This window comes from Oreochromis aureus, linkage group 14 (assembly GCF_013358895.1).
Source record: "Oreochromis aureus strain Israel breed Guangdong linkage group 14, ZZ_aureus, whole genome shotgun sequence".
Lineage (NCBI taxonomy): Eukaryota > Metazoa > Chordata > Actinopteri > Cichliformes > Cichlidae > Oreochromis > Oreochromis aureus.
The window spans coordinates 17257867-17275745 of NC_052955.1; the positions used below are offsets into that span (position 1 = coordinate 17257867).

At 43.4% G+C, this 17879-nt stretch overlaps 1 protein-coding gene across 3 annotated transcripts in view; it reads left to right on the plus strand.

The window, feature by feature from the left end:
- Nucleotides 1-747: 747 nt before the first annotated feature.
- Nucleotides 748-17879, plus strand: part of cux1b (cut-like homeobox 1b) — a 62442-nt gene continuing 45310 nt past the window's right edge. For all 3 annotated transcript variants that reach the window (XM_031743977.2, XM_031743975.2, XM_031743976.2), the window contains exon 1: nt 748-905. In XM_031743977.2, the coding sequence (XP_031599837.1) occupies nt 843-905 (63 nt within the window). In that variant the 5' untranslated portion in view covers nt 748-842. The remainder of the gene's footprint in view (nt 906-17879) is intronic.

Consider the following 17879-nt stretch of genomic DNA (forward strand, 5'->3'; position numbering starts at 1 on the left):
TCATTTAACTGAGATAATTGTGGCCATATATTTAGAGTTACATCCCCCCCTGCCCCCACCCACTCTATTCTATGTTTAGTAACCCTAATGAATTAAATTATGCTTAAATTCACGGTGAGCCATATTTTTGCAGCTGACTTTGGCACATGTTAACTTTTCTAGCACTGCAAACACAAGTTGTGTGCTACTTGAATAATAAAAGTTTTATTTTTTTGATGTAAAGAAAATGCATAAACTACCACTGAAAAGAAGTTGAGTTTTTTATTTGCAGGCACACTGACTGTAGGTGTAAAAAAAAATGAAAATAAAAATGTTAAAAAAATTTAACTGTGGTTTTAAATGATCTTCCAGCACAGTAAAGTCAGAGGAAACACTGGTCGTGGCTGCTTCCCCCGATGGGATATATTTATTTATTTATCTTAGATATGGCTTCCAAGTAGCCTCCTGGCATTATTTTTGTATGATCTTTGCTCTCCGTAACACTCACACACACACACGCACACACACACACTGATTAAAAACAAGCTACAGCACGAACCACGGGCTCATCTGGCGCTGAACAACTTCGCCTATTTCAGCGCGATAAAATTAGGAGTAATTTAATGCCGATTCGCTTGTTTACCTGTAATATCTCAATGTTGATAAAATGCTATTTAAGCAATTATAATGGCGTTATTAAGGTGACACTCCTGGAAGGTGACTCCGCTCCGTGAGCCAGCTGCTGCAGGGGCGGGTAGCGGATGTGATCCGGTCCGGGTGTTCCGGCCGCCCGGTCCTCTCCACTGAACTCCAACCCCCGCGCTCTCTATCAGCATCTCATTCCTGTCTCAATATGTCTCAAGATGGCGGCCAATGCAGGATCGATGTTTCAATATTGGAAGCGCTTTGACTTACAACAACTACAGGTCAGTTCAACCTCTGTTTAAATCGCCTCCGCTTCTTTTCGTTTCGCCCCCCTCGCCTCTTTCGGCGGCCGGGTTTCGGGTCTTTTTCCGCGACCGCCTCGGAGGTGTTTCGGAAGAGAATTCAAGACCTCTTCCTCACATTGATGAAAGTGGCTCTCTCGCTGATCAGAAATTGATCCTCTTTGTTCAATTCAACATCGATCGGACACTGCAACTGGGCAAGCCGGGGCGACGCCGCGGGGATGCGCCGAAATAAAAGCCAAACGGCGGCGCTTTAGCGGAAAGCTCTCGGCTGGCTATCTTTATTGCGTGTTCTACAACTTTTACCGGAGCCAGTAGCCGTAGTTAGCCCGACGCTTTAGCCGTTGTAAGGTTGGATAATTTCGGAGGGGGGGAAAAATAAGTGCGACTCAATATACGGTGGCGCTGTGGTGACACCAACCGTTGAGACGGGCAGCACAGACACAAAACAGTGTTTTTAGTTGTGTTTTCCCCCCTCTGCTTTTAACTGTCATATCGGCAAGTTTAGTTGAAAGCGAACGGGAACATTAGCAACCTTATCGGCTAACGGCTGTGAAACAGTTTATGTTAAAGTCGTGTCAGAGATTATGCTTGATGAATTCGGCCGTCTTTTTTTTTCTCGGTTTCCCCTGACGGCAATTATATACACAGTGAGGTTTTCACAGACGTTGCCACGTCTGTGGGAAGTGGACAGGACGGGACAGTGTTTGTTGACGCGACGCAATTAAAAACACGAACGTTGGAAATGTGATAGATCATGACCTTGTGATTATGATCAACTCCCAGAAATGTCCCAGCCTCGCACGCTCGAGCTCGCACGCGCGCGCGCACGCTCGCTAATCTCGGCGTGCACGGAGGAGATAGATCCGTGGCACAGGAAGGGAAAGAAAGAAGGGGGGGGGGGGGGGGTGTACGAGGAAAATATTGGGCCTTATTCAGTGCGTGAATATAGCCTGTGTATATTAGAGCGTGTTTGACCTATCACAAGACGTGTAGACAATGGCACTGTTGTGTTTTCCCGTGGCATTTTACATGCATTGCTGAATTTTAAATCACAGTTTTATGAATATTAGTAGCCCCAGTTGCCGTCGTCATTAACATAAAGATTGCATTATGTAGGCTTGGCCCAATTGTTCATACATTTATTTTGCAAACCGCACGGGCTTTGGGGTTTAAACTTTTATTTAGGTCATGATGCCCCTATGACTGGGTAGACAAAAGGACAGTGAACAAGTCTTCCCAGCGGGGCTTTGTGTTGCACTTACGCCACATCATCAAGGCTTCACTTCTCCTATTTATTTGATCCTGTTCGGTCCTCCTACTCATGCCCCCTTGTTCATGCATTATGTAAAAAAAAAAAAAAAAAAATTGAGACTGCTTTCTCTTGTCTTTCCTCACTATCTATCTCCCACCCCCTTCCTGCTCCTTTCCAATCTTTCGCTCCTTCTCCTCCCTCCCCCTCCCTTCCTTTTATATTTTTTTTCCTCTCTCTCCTCTCCTCTCTCTCTCTTTCTCCTCTGGCCCTTCACCCTGCTCTCACCTATTCTGCCCACTCTGAACTGGTGTGTGTACATGTGTGTGTGAATTTGTCTGAGATCAGTCTTTTTTTCGTAGATTGACTGCCAGCACGGACAGTGAAGGCACTGCCAGCAGCCAGGACATGAAAAATGCATCGCATAAGTTTGTGATAAGGCCCTGGGTAATTATGGCAAAGGCCCCTATCACAAGCGATTAGTCAGGACAGTGAATCTGAGCGTGTGCAAAAAGGCTGGCGGTTGGCAGGCCTGTCTGCAGGATAGGAATCAGTCGGAGCTGGTGTGTGTGTGTGTGTGTGTGTGTGAGAGAGAGCAGAACATTCACTGTCTATTATTGATGACATCTTATTTACTCTCCCTCCCACTGAGAGGCTCCTAGAGGAAAGCCTTCAGATAAGGACCTTTTTCTTATCCATTTTTTTTTCTTCTTTTTGGGAGGATAATGTGGGGGTTAGCATGATATGATCATGGTCTACACACGGCCCTGTCAGCCACTTGCTTTCGAATTTGCTTCCCTCTCCTTGTAATCGACGGGCAGTTCGCGCCGTACACTTAGACTCGCAGCCTGATTCGTCTGTGCGAGAAGCACCAGCAAAGGAATGTTTTCTTTTCTTGTTTCTTTTGATGATGAAAATCCAACTCAAGCTAGATGTCAGTAGCTTTAAGCCATCATAGCGTGTATTCCTCAGGCTCCGACTGCTGATGTTCATTAAAATCCTATTTGATCAGTGTGTCCCATTCCCTGTGTGAGAAACTAGCTAGGTGGTTGTTACAGGACAGAGAGTGCTTTGAAACAGCACAGCGAGCTGTTAACTTGTCTTCTCTGCATGCCTTTTTTTTTCTCTCTCCCTCTCTTCCCTTCCCTTCCCTTTCCCCCCCACCAGCACCAGCACCACCACCACTACAAACACAAATGGGTGCAACAGTGATGCTTTTAGCAAGGTCTTGCACACTTGCAAAGTGGATCAGTGATTCAGAGATGATGGCAGGGTGACAGTGAATTACAGATGGAGGAGGCTTTAACGTCTGTAATCCCTGTCCGTCCATTACAGAGTTGAGTTTCTTTAGAGGGGATCATCACTCTTCTCTCCTGTTGTTTTTTCCTTTTCCTTTTTTTTTTCTTCCTTTTTTTTTTGACCCAGTCAAGCAGTTTGCTGGAACATTGGGTTTCTGCTTGAGAGCGGTGAGAGATTGCGCTTCATTACAGGCGAGCCTTAATAAGATATGAGTGAATAGCTGGGCCTATATACCTATGCTTTGTGTATTTTCTGTGAAAGCGAGGAAAATTAGGAACAGACCATTCTGTTATACACAATTCCCAATTTAGGCCTAATAGCCTACATCTCACCTCATAACATTTCCTGGAACAACGCACCCCCAGAGCCATTTTGAAAAATAGTTCACTATGTTAGCGGACAGCTAAATAGTGACTTGGATGAAAGCTGATATAGACCCCAGTTCTTATTCACCACCTCCTAATGGGTAAATTTTGGAAAAGGGTTTTGTAAGTTGATCCCAGAGCCATGGTCAGTGGCAACCTGAGTGGTTTAAATCTCTCAGCGACTGGCTCGCTGTTGTCTGCAGGAGTTTTAGTGTTAATTTATGAGCTGGTTGTCTGAACTCACTGGTGGGATATTTTTACCCCTCTGTTGCTGCACAGGCTGGGGGAGCATAGAGGAAGGGGGGCATCACGTCATGCTTTTACTGTAGCCAACTGCTTCTCTGCCCAGTGACAAAACCTGGCATTGGGACTGAGGTTTCACTGTGTGTCGGTGGGTGGTGAGCGACTAAGCATGAGTCAGACAGAAGGACGAGTGCATGTCAGGTCTTTGGGCTGTCCTCCGTCTACTCTGGTGGGAAGCTTTGTCATCTTACTTTCTGAGAGGTTATAGTGTAAACGTGTGGAGACAACAAGGTGCAGCTCTCGGAAAAGTCAGGGGGAGGAAATAAAACTCAAACTTTTCATGGACCTTATCACTGGTTAATTCTCAGCAGAGGCCCATACTCCCCAACTCCTCAGCGATTAAGCGTACGTCACTCTCGGGCTCGGTTTTCTTCACCCTCCCTCTGAATCGAAGAGACGAGTGTCTACTTTAGATTCACTTTATCCGATTTATTATAAAAACTAAATATATTACTGCATGAGAGGCATAATCTGACTTTTTTTTTCTTCTTTTTGTTTGTTTGGTTTTTTTTAACTTTGGCAGGGTAAATGAAATTTGGACCAGTGTCATCTGATGTTTGAACAAAAGATACAAAGCACTTAACAGGAGTCTAAAAATAGGGGCAGCCAAACAGATGGAGTCAGCAGCTCTCAATTCAGGCTTTATGCAAAAGTGCGCACCAAACAGATTTTTTACCTTTTTGAAAAAGTCTCTGCTTGGGATAAAAATATAACATCGTGTTTTTGTGTTCATCTTTGTCATTTTTTTTCCCTCTTTCGATCAGAAAACCAAAAACCAAATAAAATAATTGTCTCCTTTATAGTAATTCCATTGTGGTACTACGGTTTAATTACATTAAAGATCAGTTTTGTTTAACCCAAGACAACAAAGCTATTTATTATGTTGAAAACATGTGAAGTAAAACGGAAAATCTGCTATGATTTGAGCGCAGGGCATGGATATGACATGAAAATGTTCGAATTTCCTCACATTTTCTCTTGTTTTTCTTACAAAAGTTATGCCTTTGGGGCTTAATATACTCCCTGGTTTTTATAGTGTTAGTTTGTGAGTATGTGAGGTATAATTTCTGAATATTAGGGAATGCATTTTTACCAATCTCTGTCTTTATCAGTGTGTATTCAGCTCAAACACTAAACTACTTAAACCACGCAAATAAATCACAAACATAAGGGTGTCAATATATTAAAAAAGTGTTTTCATACATCAGCAGTAAATAAAATCTCTGTTATAACTCTTTGTAGGCAATATGTTTACCAGCTCAGATCAGCAGCTTGCACCCTTAACAGTATCACTGTAAGGTTTGGAAGCCGTGATAATATTTAGAGAAACTTTATCCAGGATCAAAATGTGGGCCAATAATCATGTAAAAATCTTCCGCCTTCCTGCTTTTTCTTTTTCTTTTTTTCACTGCATAATACAAAAACTTACACCCAACAACCAGCAGCAAGAGCATAAGGGGGCAGTTTGCAGAGACCTATTTTCAAGTGGCAGGCATTATTTACAGACCCACTTGGAGTCTCTCTCACCTACAGCATCATAGAGTTTCACCGTATCTCATGACAGAAGCATCCATTATCGCGCTGCTCTGTATTCCAGCAGAGAGAGCAAGGGGCTACTGTGAGCGGACACTTCTCTTTAGGCTCGCTGTGGAATATACTGGCTCTTTCCACTTGTTCCAGGATGATGCCCACTTTATTTAAAAATCAAGCGCGCACTTGAAACGGCGCCTCAGAGGCTGATGTATTCCTGCAGAGTCTGGTGTTCATCTTGTAATATTAAGCCTAAGGTTTTCAGTAAACAGAAATCCTGCATTCCCGAGAGGGAAATGCGTCTTGTCTTGAGTTTGCTGCGAAAGTCAAAATGCAGAGAGGGAGGTGAACGGCGACTGGAGGCTTAGATCCACTTTTATAACAAAGCAATCCACTCGTACCCTTTTTTTTTTTTTTTCCTGGTCACTTTTGTTCTTACATATGTTTTACATACCTCCCATATGTTTTTAATGATCTAACCTTCATGACGGTGGCCTGATGTGATGTTTTTACATGCACGTGACCTACAGATTGAACCTCATATTTTTAATGTGTACCTGTCAAACAACATTTAGGGGCGCTACTGTAAAGCTATTTTAATCTCCTCCATTCCCTGATCTTCTGTCATTCAAGTAATTGTGTTTTTTAGTCTTTGCTGTACTTTACAATCTCCAGAGTCATTTTCCACTCCACATGCAATAAATGAAGATTACAATTAAGCGTGGTAACCTCAGAAATGTGTGGTGAGAACCCCCCACCCCCCCACCCCCCGTGAATAATGCTTTTGTGAAAAAAATGACTTAAAGCAGCTGAGGAAATCTGAGCTTTTAGAAGCTATTTGATTGGTTGTTAAGTAGCAGATTTCTGATGACCCGGCAAGAAGCGTCTGGGTGAGATTTGAGGCATTTCGAAGAGTTTAAACAAGATGTTAACATGGAAACATAAACAGAGGCAGCAGACCAGAAAACGAAATGGAGTCTCATTTCCACAAGGTACCACAATGTGATAATTTAGCCCAACTGCAGATGGTCACACACTGGGGGCCATGTTTTTTAACGGTTTGACTAATGTACTTCTACACGAGTGTGTCAAAATCAGTTTCTGCAGCAGAGACTCCAGGGTTTTTCCTGCCTCAAAGTGGGCCTTTTGGGGGGGTGACTCCACACAGAAGCACGGCTGGTGCACGTATATTTAATGCAAAGAGTCTGTGTTGCCTTAATCTAGAGCAGACTGCATTTTCCTCTTATTTTTTTTGGTCTTTTAATAAATAAAAACCTACTTTCATCTTGAGTAAATAAATCCCCACTTAAAAACCTAAAAACCTGTCATGGCCCTGGTGATTTTCTTTTTCTTCTTTCTTTTGGATTAAGGCCAAAACCCTGTTATTCTGTGGCCTTCACTTGACTGCTGTATCCAAGCTATTGGTGAACCACTTGTCCTACCTAATTTTAGTGCTGTTTATCTCACTGTTATCAAGGCGTCTCAGCTAAATAGGGTCTGAGGAGCCTTATGCAGACCTTATCCCATGTCAACTCATGACACCGGTATCAGTGTCCTGTTAGATCATTGACCATAGGTATTGAATTCTAATAGGCCTATTGGTGTGTCCTAATGGTCCAAGTATTGAATTATGATATTGGCAAGGGCTGATGGCCTCTAGATTGAATTATGATATTGGTATGCTGCGGGCTAATGGTTCTCGGTATTGAATTATGATATTGGTGCACTTTGATGGTGAAGGGATTGAATTATGATATGGGCAGCTATCTGCTAATAGCTCACTCTGTGTAATTTTCAATGTCAATCATGGCTTCAGTTGCTAGATCCATAGCCGGCCCTAAGGCTCAATACATCAGTGGAGTCAGGTGGGAAAAGCCTTCACCCTTTAGACTCGGCTCTCACTCCAATTTACTTTCCGTTACAGTCTCCTTTTTCACTTTCTTATTCAGTCCATCAGGGGTTTTGTTGCTGGACTCATTGCATCAATCTAAGAATAGGTGTAGAAATTTATTGTTTTTCTTTTCTGTACACTTTCTAGCCTTTATTCTCCCAGAATATGAGGGCTAGAAATGGCATGTTTTAATAAGGAGCCGGTTATAGATGTTAGATTAGGTAAAGAGTTTTATTGATTGCCTGTCCCTCAGTAGCTGTGTGTGGATTTAGGCTCTTTTTTTTCCGTGCACAGTTTTATGGTATAAGGCCCCTAATGTTTAAGTAATGGCTCTGAATATGAGCTAACTTAATTTCAGTAAGTGTCCACACCTTTGCTGTGTTTGTGTTGAGCTCATTCCCATTTTGGTAGTTTAAAAGCAACCAGAGCTGCGATGGTCCTGCTGCCAGCTCACGGAGTAAATGGACGGCCTGCTTCTGTGTCAGCCCTCTAAAAATAACACAGACTGCTGGCTGGGCTCAGCAGAAAACTACCACCGATTATGATGATTCAACTACCCTGTATTCACAGGTGCGTGCGTGCGTGTGTGTGTGTGTGTGTGTGTTGCATGGGGGTGGGTTGTGCTTAACAAATGGTTTTCAGCATTTGATACAGTGTTCACTGGTTTACTTTTAGTTCTTTCTTAGGTTGGCAGAACTTTTGTTGAAGTCAGAAGAATTTGTGTGCTGTTGAGGTGAACCACAAAAGAAATATTTCTAATTTGAGTCATGTTAATGAAGTGAAAACTTTATTTATAGTGGACATCAGTGGATGCAGTGGGTCCTTGCTACTTTAACCCTAGTTAAAGGCTGGTCCATGGCTTTGGGAAATTGTATACGAAGAACTTCCTGTATCGGCTAAATTCATTGAGCGTCCTCAGACGGTACGTTAACCTCTTCCCGACCTTTGACCTGAGCAGCTGTCTGACTGGAGCCAGGGTTGGGATGAACTCTGACCCTGAAGACCCCAGTATGACCTGGGCTGTCTGACTGGCCTAACCTTTAGAGCTAACAGATGATGACTTCACCATCTGTCTAGCCTCCTTGAACTTGAACTTGTGTGAAAATGGGGGTGAAAAAGAGATGAGGAGAGAAAACGGTGTCACAGTTTACCCAGGCGGTTTTCCTGCCGCGTATCTGTTTTAGTTTTAAAGCTAAATTACCGAGGTGAGAGGTTTGAAACGCTAGGCGTTGTTTAGCTCTTTGCATATAATTTGTGAGCTCCTGCTCGAGTTGGAGGAGTCTGTGTGTGCCCCAGTTAAAAGGCATAAAATTGGCTGTACATTGCTGAGCTTTTAAAAACGGGGGGGAAAAAATAAAAGTGAGAGTTGCCTCTTGAGGAAGGGGGAAGGGACTGTGTTTAGTAGACACAGGCTCATCCGCTGACTGCTGTCTGACCCTGAGTTCAGTGGTATGGTTATTAATAGGCCCAGAGGCCTCAACTTCCAGGAGGCCCTCTGATCAGCTCCAGATGTGGAATGAGTGAGGACAAATCTACGCTAGCCTATCCATGTTTCACATGAAGCAGAAAGTAGGAGAGATAGGCATTTGGCGCGACTGATAAAGAGTGAGGGAGGGAGGAAGGGAGGGACGGGAGACCTTTCCACAGCAGGAGTGTGTTTTGTGAGTCTTTGTTTTCGCGTGTGTGTGTGTTTTTTTTGTTTATTACACTCTCTGCCCTCAGACCAAAAGACCATAAAAACGTATGGCATCACCATGGCGACCATAATAACTACCTATAAAACAGCGTGTAAACTGTGAAATAAGACAAACAGACCAGAACAGCCCTGGCTGGCTGACTGAATGGCTGCCTTCCGCCATAAAACTATTTGAGAGCCAGACTGAAGGAATGCCTCGGAGGCTGCTGTGGCTGTCACGACACATGAAAGGATTAGGCTCTGTGTTTTATCTCCTCTTTATCTGATGGTAATGGATAAGCTGAGTGTAGCCTATCATCTGACGCTTGGGCCGGGGGTTTGATGTTTTAGTAGGGTGACGGTTTGTTGAGTTGACCGCTTTGGTCTATTGATTGCTGTTTGATGGTTTTGATATGTAGGCTGTGTGGAACAGGTCAAGTCTTTTATGCAGTGAAGGCTCCAAATAGCTTTTAGCTGTCCTTCACTCCCCCCATTACTCTAGTGGTTCGTTTGATGTTTGGATCAATCAATAGAAAGAGCCTGAGCTCTTACACATGCTCCATCCTACTTCCCACTGAGCTCAATTCCTCTTCCTTCATTGTGCAGGCTTTATATCACATTCTCTCAACACAGAATAAATGATATAATTACAACCCATTACTTAGCCTAACGCAAGCTAATTATTCTGTCATTACTGTAAGGATTAGCTATGCTCATTCTCTCTTTCGCACTGTGTTCCTCTGCCTTTTCCTCTCAAAAGTCATGCAAGCAGAACAGAGCAAACTCTTACTCATAAAGGCTGAGTAAGACTAAGCCTCGGGACATGTTCTGTTGACGTTGATTGTATAGACCATGGGTGTCAAACTCAGTCAGGACGCAAGGCCACACTAGAAAGTAGTGACAGCACAGACTGGACACATTAAAGAGTCTCGACATACAGATATGTCTAAACTAATGAGGCATTTTGATGTATGCTTTTAATTTATGCGAAGAAATCAACATGCTGCGTTTATAGGCTGTGGCACAGCTCACGCTGATGTGTCATCAGGCGTCTAGAAAATTACTGGATACAACAGATAGACAAGGCTAAATTAAAATGTGGAAAAAGGGCATCACGCAGAGCAGGGATTTAATGTACCAGAGGCACATGAGAGTGATGCACACCTTTTTTTTTCTCTCTTTTTTTTTCTTTTCACTGTCTTGTAACTGTGCAAACAGCGCGAAGCTGCTCCTTGTCCTTATATGGAAGTCAAAGTGAATTACAACAAATCAAATAGGCTAACGAATTGAGAACAGATCAAATCTTAACTGAATTAGAGGAACTTTGAACACTGCTCCATTGTCAGAGCTCACAGACTTTGAAAGCTAAAAAGGTGTGGACGTTTGCACCGTTACACTGCTATCTTGCACCTGTGATTTTTTTTTTTTTTTTTTTTTTTTGTCATTATCAGGGTTTTTTTTTTAACCTTGCATATAAAACATTCTGGCTTCCACTGAAGAGGTTTGGGCCTTCCACCAAAAGAAATTCACTGGGACTGTGATAAAAATATTTTAAGTGGGGGTTTAATCTTTCCAAGCTTAAAATACATTTTTATTTATCAAATTGCCAAAAATATCAGGGAAATGAACATACTTGTTTTTAATTCAAGTAACACAGGCTGTTTGCCTTAACTTTATGAAACAATTTAGGCACAGCCTGTGCCACCGGCCGCGCTTGGGTGTGTAGTCACCCCTCCCAAATGGCCAGGTCCGAGTCAGGAAAAAACCCAATTATCCGCCAATTGTTGCTCGTACCTGCATTTGAAGTCATTTGAAGTAATGGCGGCACTCTAAAATTGTCGGGCCCCGGGCTCGTGTGTGTGCTACCGGGCCTGAAGAGCCACACTCTTCTTCCAGACTTGATTAATCCCTATCGCCCCTCTCCATGATCGCAGTTTCCATTTTTTAGTCCGTATCTGTGCACTCATCCCCTCCCCAATCTCCTCTCACTGGCACAGAATGGCTTCCTGGCAGAATGGAGGCATTAATTCAGGGATGAGAGGTGCGATACTCTCACCCTCTCTCTCTTTCTATGTCTCTCTGGTTCTCTCGCTCTCTCTCTCTATCAGCGCTGTGTTTGTAATGCGTGGCCTTTATCGTAGCTGAAACAGCTCACTACCCTCTGATCCTATCTCAGATCTCAATATCCTAGCCGTTCCACCCTGTAAACGCAGGGATGAAAAATCTTGCCCTTTCACCAATGCATTACACCCTAGCATATCGCCATACCCCTCTCCTCCCATTGCACACTCCACACCACTCACCCTTTGTGACACAGGCCTCCAGCTAAATTCGAACTCTGCAAAATGAGACCAAGTGAGCTGCACTTCTTCCATGCCAGAAACCATCTTAGTCTCATTATATTTGTATTTAGGCTCAGGCCGGGCTTCTGAATCCCCTTGTCAGATGATAGGTCAGGCAAAATAATGACTAGCTCTCAGTAAGCTTCAGGAGAGTTAAGGCTTGGATGTTGGGGAGATAAAACAACAACCAGTCTCTCAGCAGAGAAACATGGATCAATACAAACGAAGCTGCGGTGTAAAAAGGCTGTTTTTGATCCAGGCTTGCGTCAGCATCGCTGAGGTGAGTCTTGACAGCTCCTGTGCTGTTGGTAGATATGGATCTGTGTTCAAAAAAAGGAGCAAAACGCTCAGGGACCACAAGCGTCTTGTTAGACTATGGAGAGTGTTAGGCTGACCCCCGCCCCCAGCCGCTCTGCACGTAAACACAAGAGACGTGCACGCAGTTTCACAAAAGCACACACCAAAAAAAAAAAGAAAAAAAAAAGTGCTCCGACCTCACTTGTCAGTAAAACTCTTGTAGTGAGGAAAACTTTGTGGCTTTCACTCCAATGGGTGAGAGGAAAAGCAAACCCCCCCAAAAAAAAAAAAAACAGAGATTCAGGAAGATACGACTTGCGTCTTCAAACTCTGTGTGGTTTTGTGAACACAGCATCTGCTGGCACATTTAAAGTTGTGCACCCCGCTATGTCAAAGGTAGAAAGGCAGACAGGCAGCCAGGATTGTAAGTCTCTTATCTGTGCTGCTGTTGTGCTGTGTTTTGAGGGGGCGTGCCTGTGATCTGTGATCATGTACCGTGTCGTTGTAGCGAGCGTGGCTGTCGCTCCTGACTGAGCTGCCACCCCGCGACTCCACCCCCACACACAGTGGGTTTGGCATACAAAACAGTCAGCCGCATAGGAGGTGGAAAGCTGTGCTGGGAGTTTGAAAGGTAGGCCTCGTAGATTTCAGATAAGACATCTTTCCAGACGCCTTTACTGTTTACTATCATAACCACATAACAGCCTCAGACATGTCGGAGATAAAAGGAAAGATTAGTGACTGCAGTGGCAAGACAGAAAACTTCATCTCTTAAACATCTGTGTCATGTTGCCAAGCACAGAGGCAGGAAAAGGCTTCTCACGTTGTAATGAACACAAGAAAGCTAATATGTTTTGTTTTTTTTTGTTTTTTTTGTTTTTAACATTACCCTCCTCTGTAGTCTGACTAATATGGTGTTAATATTACTGAGAAAAAGCGGATGTATTTTTGTCTGTCCCTTTCAACGCCTGGCTCGAATTCAAGGGTGGTACTCCGTTAGATTAATGTGTAAAACATGCACCGAATGTGGCGCAGTTAACCTACATGGTGTTTGGACTAAAGGAGTAGTGGCAGTCTACTTGGCATGTGTGACTGCAGACGGGGTGTAAACAAAGTGTTTCTAGCAGTTACAGTCCCAATTATTCTACAGAGAAGGAGAGCTGAAGCAAATCCTTGTGCGCTGTTCTCTCCTCGGCGTGCACTCCTGGTCACCGTACGCTCCCGGCAGCACAGACGGCAGCTGCAGATCGACTTCACACTGTGTACATAACAATAACTTTGTTGTCATTCCACCAGCCTATCTGTCTCGTCATCGTCGGAGCGTGAGGGCATAAGAAATTCCACAAAGTTTTGATACCTCAATTAAAGTGCGTCTGTCTCCTGTTATCTCATTTAGGCTGTAGTCAATATGATTGGCATAATAAGACATGCCTGATTGGGGCCTCCCATTTAATTAATCAGTCTCACTGTATCATCACCTGTGGCTCATTAGAGTAATTAGAGTGAATTAGTCAGATAGAAGGCCTCTCTCTGCCTGCAGACGAGTGGAAGGAATTTCATTAGGAGTGATGAACACACATACATACACCTTGGGTCTGATGGCCATTGGTAATGGGATTTGTTTACCCGTGACTCTTATCAGCGATTACTAATATTACCTCAGCGGTAGGATGGAGAGACGCTCATTTCGTGTCGAGCGCAGCCTCTTCCTCCTCGCTGCGAACGTGGCTACCCGTGCCAAATTTCGCTGGGCGAACATGTTAGCAGACTTCCTCTTTTGAAACGGGAGTTCAAAAGAATGTGGAAAGACTGGGCTCCCCAAGTTACTGCAGCGGCCTGTCTGTGCATTCATGTGAGAGCACACGCGTGTGGAGCAGTGTGCAAGAGGCTTCTTGGCCAAGTCGGTGTTGAAGTCTCTCTAGGGAGTGTTGGCAATCTGTTCCAATCGTCTTTACAGCTGACCAGACGACCAAATGAACCAGGACAGGGACTGCTGCTGTGGGCCAGTCCAGCCAAGCCAAGCAGGGCTGTTACAGCAATCACACAGACATTACAGCCCACTTAATGCTCCCCTGCACAGACCACGTTCCTTCCTCGACTAAAAACTAGACAGTGCAGATTCAAAAATAGCGCTGGAGTTATAATGAGCAGTTATAGAATATATTAAGTAGTTTTTTTTCCCCCTTAAATGAAAAGTAAAATCTTTCAAAGTCGAGCCAAGGAGAGCCAGAGAGTGTTGACCTCAGAGGCTGAGCCTCAAGGCCCCAAACCCAGCAGTTTTTCATGCTTGATGGTTGTCTGCGGGCTGTTCACTGAAGTATTTGCATTATCTAAAGGAAATACATTTTCTTCTTGAGTCTTGTAATACAAAATGTCGATAGTGTTCATTTACCAAGTTTAGTATCTTCACTTTTAGGGTTTTGTCTCCTCGTCGACTAATTTGTAAGGTTTGTGTGTACGTATTATGTCTGTCACTGATGTCAAACAAGATAGAAGGAAAATCCCAATTGAATGCCAGATGGCTTAAACCCCTGTAGAGAAGCCTTTTTTTTTATTTGAAAAAACAGTTTTTTTTAAACAGTAATCAACCTCCAAAGTTTGGAGCCTAATAAACTTTAACAAAGTCATTAAAATAACATGTAGCGAAGCATTTTTTCAAATTTTGTTTTTAGTGAAAAGGAGAGAAACCCCGTGATAATAAGTAGAAAACAGGAAATTTAGTTAAAAATATGTAGCATAACTAACTGCAAGGATAAGACTTTTTAGATTTCTTTTATTCAGGATATTTTTTCTGCCATGTTTGTCCTTTCTGACTTCTTTGTTCAGACTGAAACTTGCCAAGGCACTGCCCACTCCTTTCTGCCAGTCTGCACACGCTGTTGCTGTTTGTGATCGCTGACGTGACTTGGATAGATAGTGACACATGTCACCATGCTTTTCATTATGAAAATGAAGGGTCTTCGTTGTTCTATTTAGCCATCTATTAATCTAGCTATCTGCTATCTTTAGTCAGGACGGTAACATAAACTCCAGAGTACGTGCTAGCAAGTATCACGTAGCTGGACCGGTTAAGCACAGACAGCCCTAACTGCAAGTAATTCAGGCAGCTCAGATGGTTAGAGTTTATACATTAACATTCATATTGTGGAGAAAGTGTCAGCCTCTTTTAACCCTTGGTCAACAAGCTAACTTCCCAGGAAACTTGGAGATATGGCGAAGAGAGCGGCAGCATTTTACAGCTATGAATATATTTGCCCTATGGAAATGTGGCATGACAGTTTGACTCCTGTAGTCCACGCCATCTGATGCGAAAAACTTAACAAGTTTGAATTTGATTTAGAAACAAAAAGGAAAGAAAGAAGCGGACATTGGAAGCATTGTTAGGTTTTTTGTGTGTATATTTTAAGGAGGAGGAGGGAATCAAAGACCTCACCAGTGTTCAGTATAAATTTTATTTTCCACTTCATACAAAAACAGCATCCAGCCGAGAAAACACAGAACTGTTTGTTCAGTGTTTCACTAAACGTGCTTAAACATGACAACTTCATGTGCAGTAAAATTGAGCTTAATATAGAAATGTTAATGGTTTTCTAATGGTCACGTGTGTGTGTGTGTGTGTGTGTGTGTGTGTGTGTGAATAACGAGCAGGCAGCGGGGATTGTGCACTTTCCGATGTTACGCTCTATCAGCAAGATGAGTGTAAAGTCTGCCTGTGTCTGCTGATGTGGGCAGAGAGGTTTGCTGCATAGTCAAAACCTGACTGAGTGTGAGGGTCCTTTTTTTTTTTTCTCCCCCCCCAAACTAAGACCATGCCCATAATTACTTGCCCACTTGGCACTGAATCAATCCTCTTTCATGTGTGATGTGTTTATTTAGCTTAGCAGTGAGAATTTTCCTTTTTTTGGAGCGAGGATTTGGTAACACATTGGGATATATGCAGGGTATTGGAAAGGGATTGGACAGAATCAAGGGCGTTGGAGATTGGCACATGACCTCTTAAAGCAGAGCCCTAGTGGAGGATTGTGGATATTTCACTTTTATGAGCACAAAAACGGATCTTATTGATCAGCTTAAATGAATTGATTGACCTACTTTGTTGAATTCCTTCGACACCGTTTTGCAGAAAATTCGTGGACTAATGTGCATATCGGAATGCATCCTGAGAGCTTTTGTCAATAAAAAGACAGTGTTGTTGCAGGATTTTTCTTCATCTGAGTAAGCAATACTATGAGCCCTGCGTTTACAGTGACTGAAAGGCTACAAATGAACAGCAGTGTATAACAAAGGAGCCATGCAGTGTGAAAGTTATGATCTCTGTAAACCCATAGTTGAAATATGAGTGGAGAAATGAAAGCAGTTGTAATGGGCTTATTCAGACGTTACCTACGCTCTGTCGGCCATCCATACTATTTCACATTTGCAGAATTCACATCATTGCAGAGGGAGTATTTATATTTTCAAAATGTATTCCATGTGCCTAATCACACAGCTGGGATGATTAACAGCAACCGCACTTTGGGGATACACTGAAATTTACCCTCGCTGCTGCCAATTCCAGCTGAATTCACATCAGGCTTTAAAATAAAATTCCAGCGAGTGATTATAGTCCACGCTGATCAGAAAAGCGAGGCTTCATGCATCATATCATCGTCATATCAATTTGATCCTTGTGTCTTGAACATACCGGGCCCTGTATTCTTGTTCCTGTAGCTAATCTTTACCAATGCAATAATTACACCACTGTTCATGAACTAGAACATTCAGTTTTTGACAATTAATTTAACATGATTAAAATTTATCAGGTTCCTCCTTTCATCAAGCGATGCACAAGCCTCTGCGCACGCTCGAGTTCACTAACAGATAGTGCAGCTGCTCCATGGCCATGGGCAGACAGGCTGCTACATCAACTGCTCCATGGGCAGTGAGAACAAGATGGCATGTAAGCAAGTGAGCAGTTTTTTGGGTTTTTTTTCTCTCCCCCAAACATCCTGTTTCTCCTGCATAAAATCCATTGCAGGGGACAGTCGACCGAATCCATTTGTTATACTTTTTCATGGTTTGTGGATAAAACGAGATCACGGCTGGTCAGGGAATTACACGTAATGCTGATGGAGGGGAAAAAAAAATCTCCTAATTAGTTCTTGATCACACTGTTTCTTCAGAGGGTTGAAATTTCTTGTGTGTTTTTGGGGGTGGGGTGTATGGGCAAAGTGGGGAGGTGGGCATGTGTGCGTGAGTGTGTTTTGGGACCTTGTCAGCAGACTGAGCCACAAGGGCCCCTGTGGTAATGTGTGTATTAAATGATTAGTGCGTTAGTTAGCATAACGGCCCTTCAGCAGCGTTTAATCACTCTCAAGGGTGGGCGGCCTCACAGGAGGTGAATGGGGAGGGGGGAAGAGAGAGAGAGACTGAGAGAGAGATGGGGAGGCGGGGTAAAGGCAGAAGAGAGATTTAAACTGAAGAGAAGGAACTGCTGGTTGAATGAGTGAGTAGATGATCTGTAGAGAGTATGGAAAAATGAGGGAGCGAGCATGACGGAGCGCAAGAATCCAGCCGAAACATAATCCAGCAGCACTCTCACACACTCAGCGGAGAGCGGAGATACAATCTTTACAAGGCCTGAACGGCTTGTTAATGTCAGCACACGGCCCATCAGCTGGAACAAGTCCCATAAATAGCTATTAATAACAGTGCAAAATGGATGTGGACGAAGGTGGGACCTCCGTTCAGCCTTGACAACTGCTGCTGTTGATAATTGTGTTTTTGTTGTTATGTGGTGAGAGGGGAGGAGTCACCTGGTAGTCAATAATTGGTTTGAAATGCCTGGGCATTTACTAGTAGTGGTTAGAGCGGTAACTGATTGACTGACAGGGTGAAAGGCTGTCAGGTTTTTCCTTGGCAGGCCGCTGGTGTTGTGGTTCTGCTTTCTGAAGAGGTTAATGCTCCAGCTAAACTAGTGGAACTTTATTATTTGATAGGCCTGTGCCAGAGTGGTCACA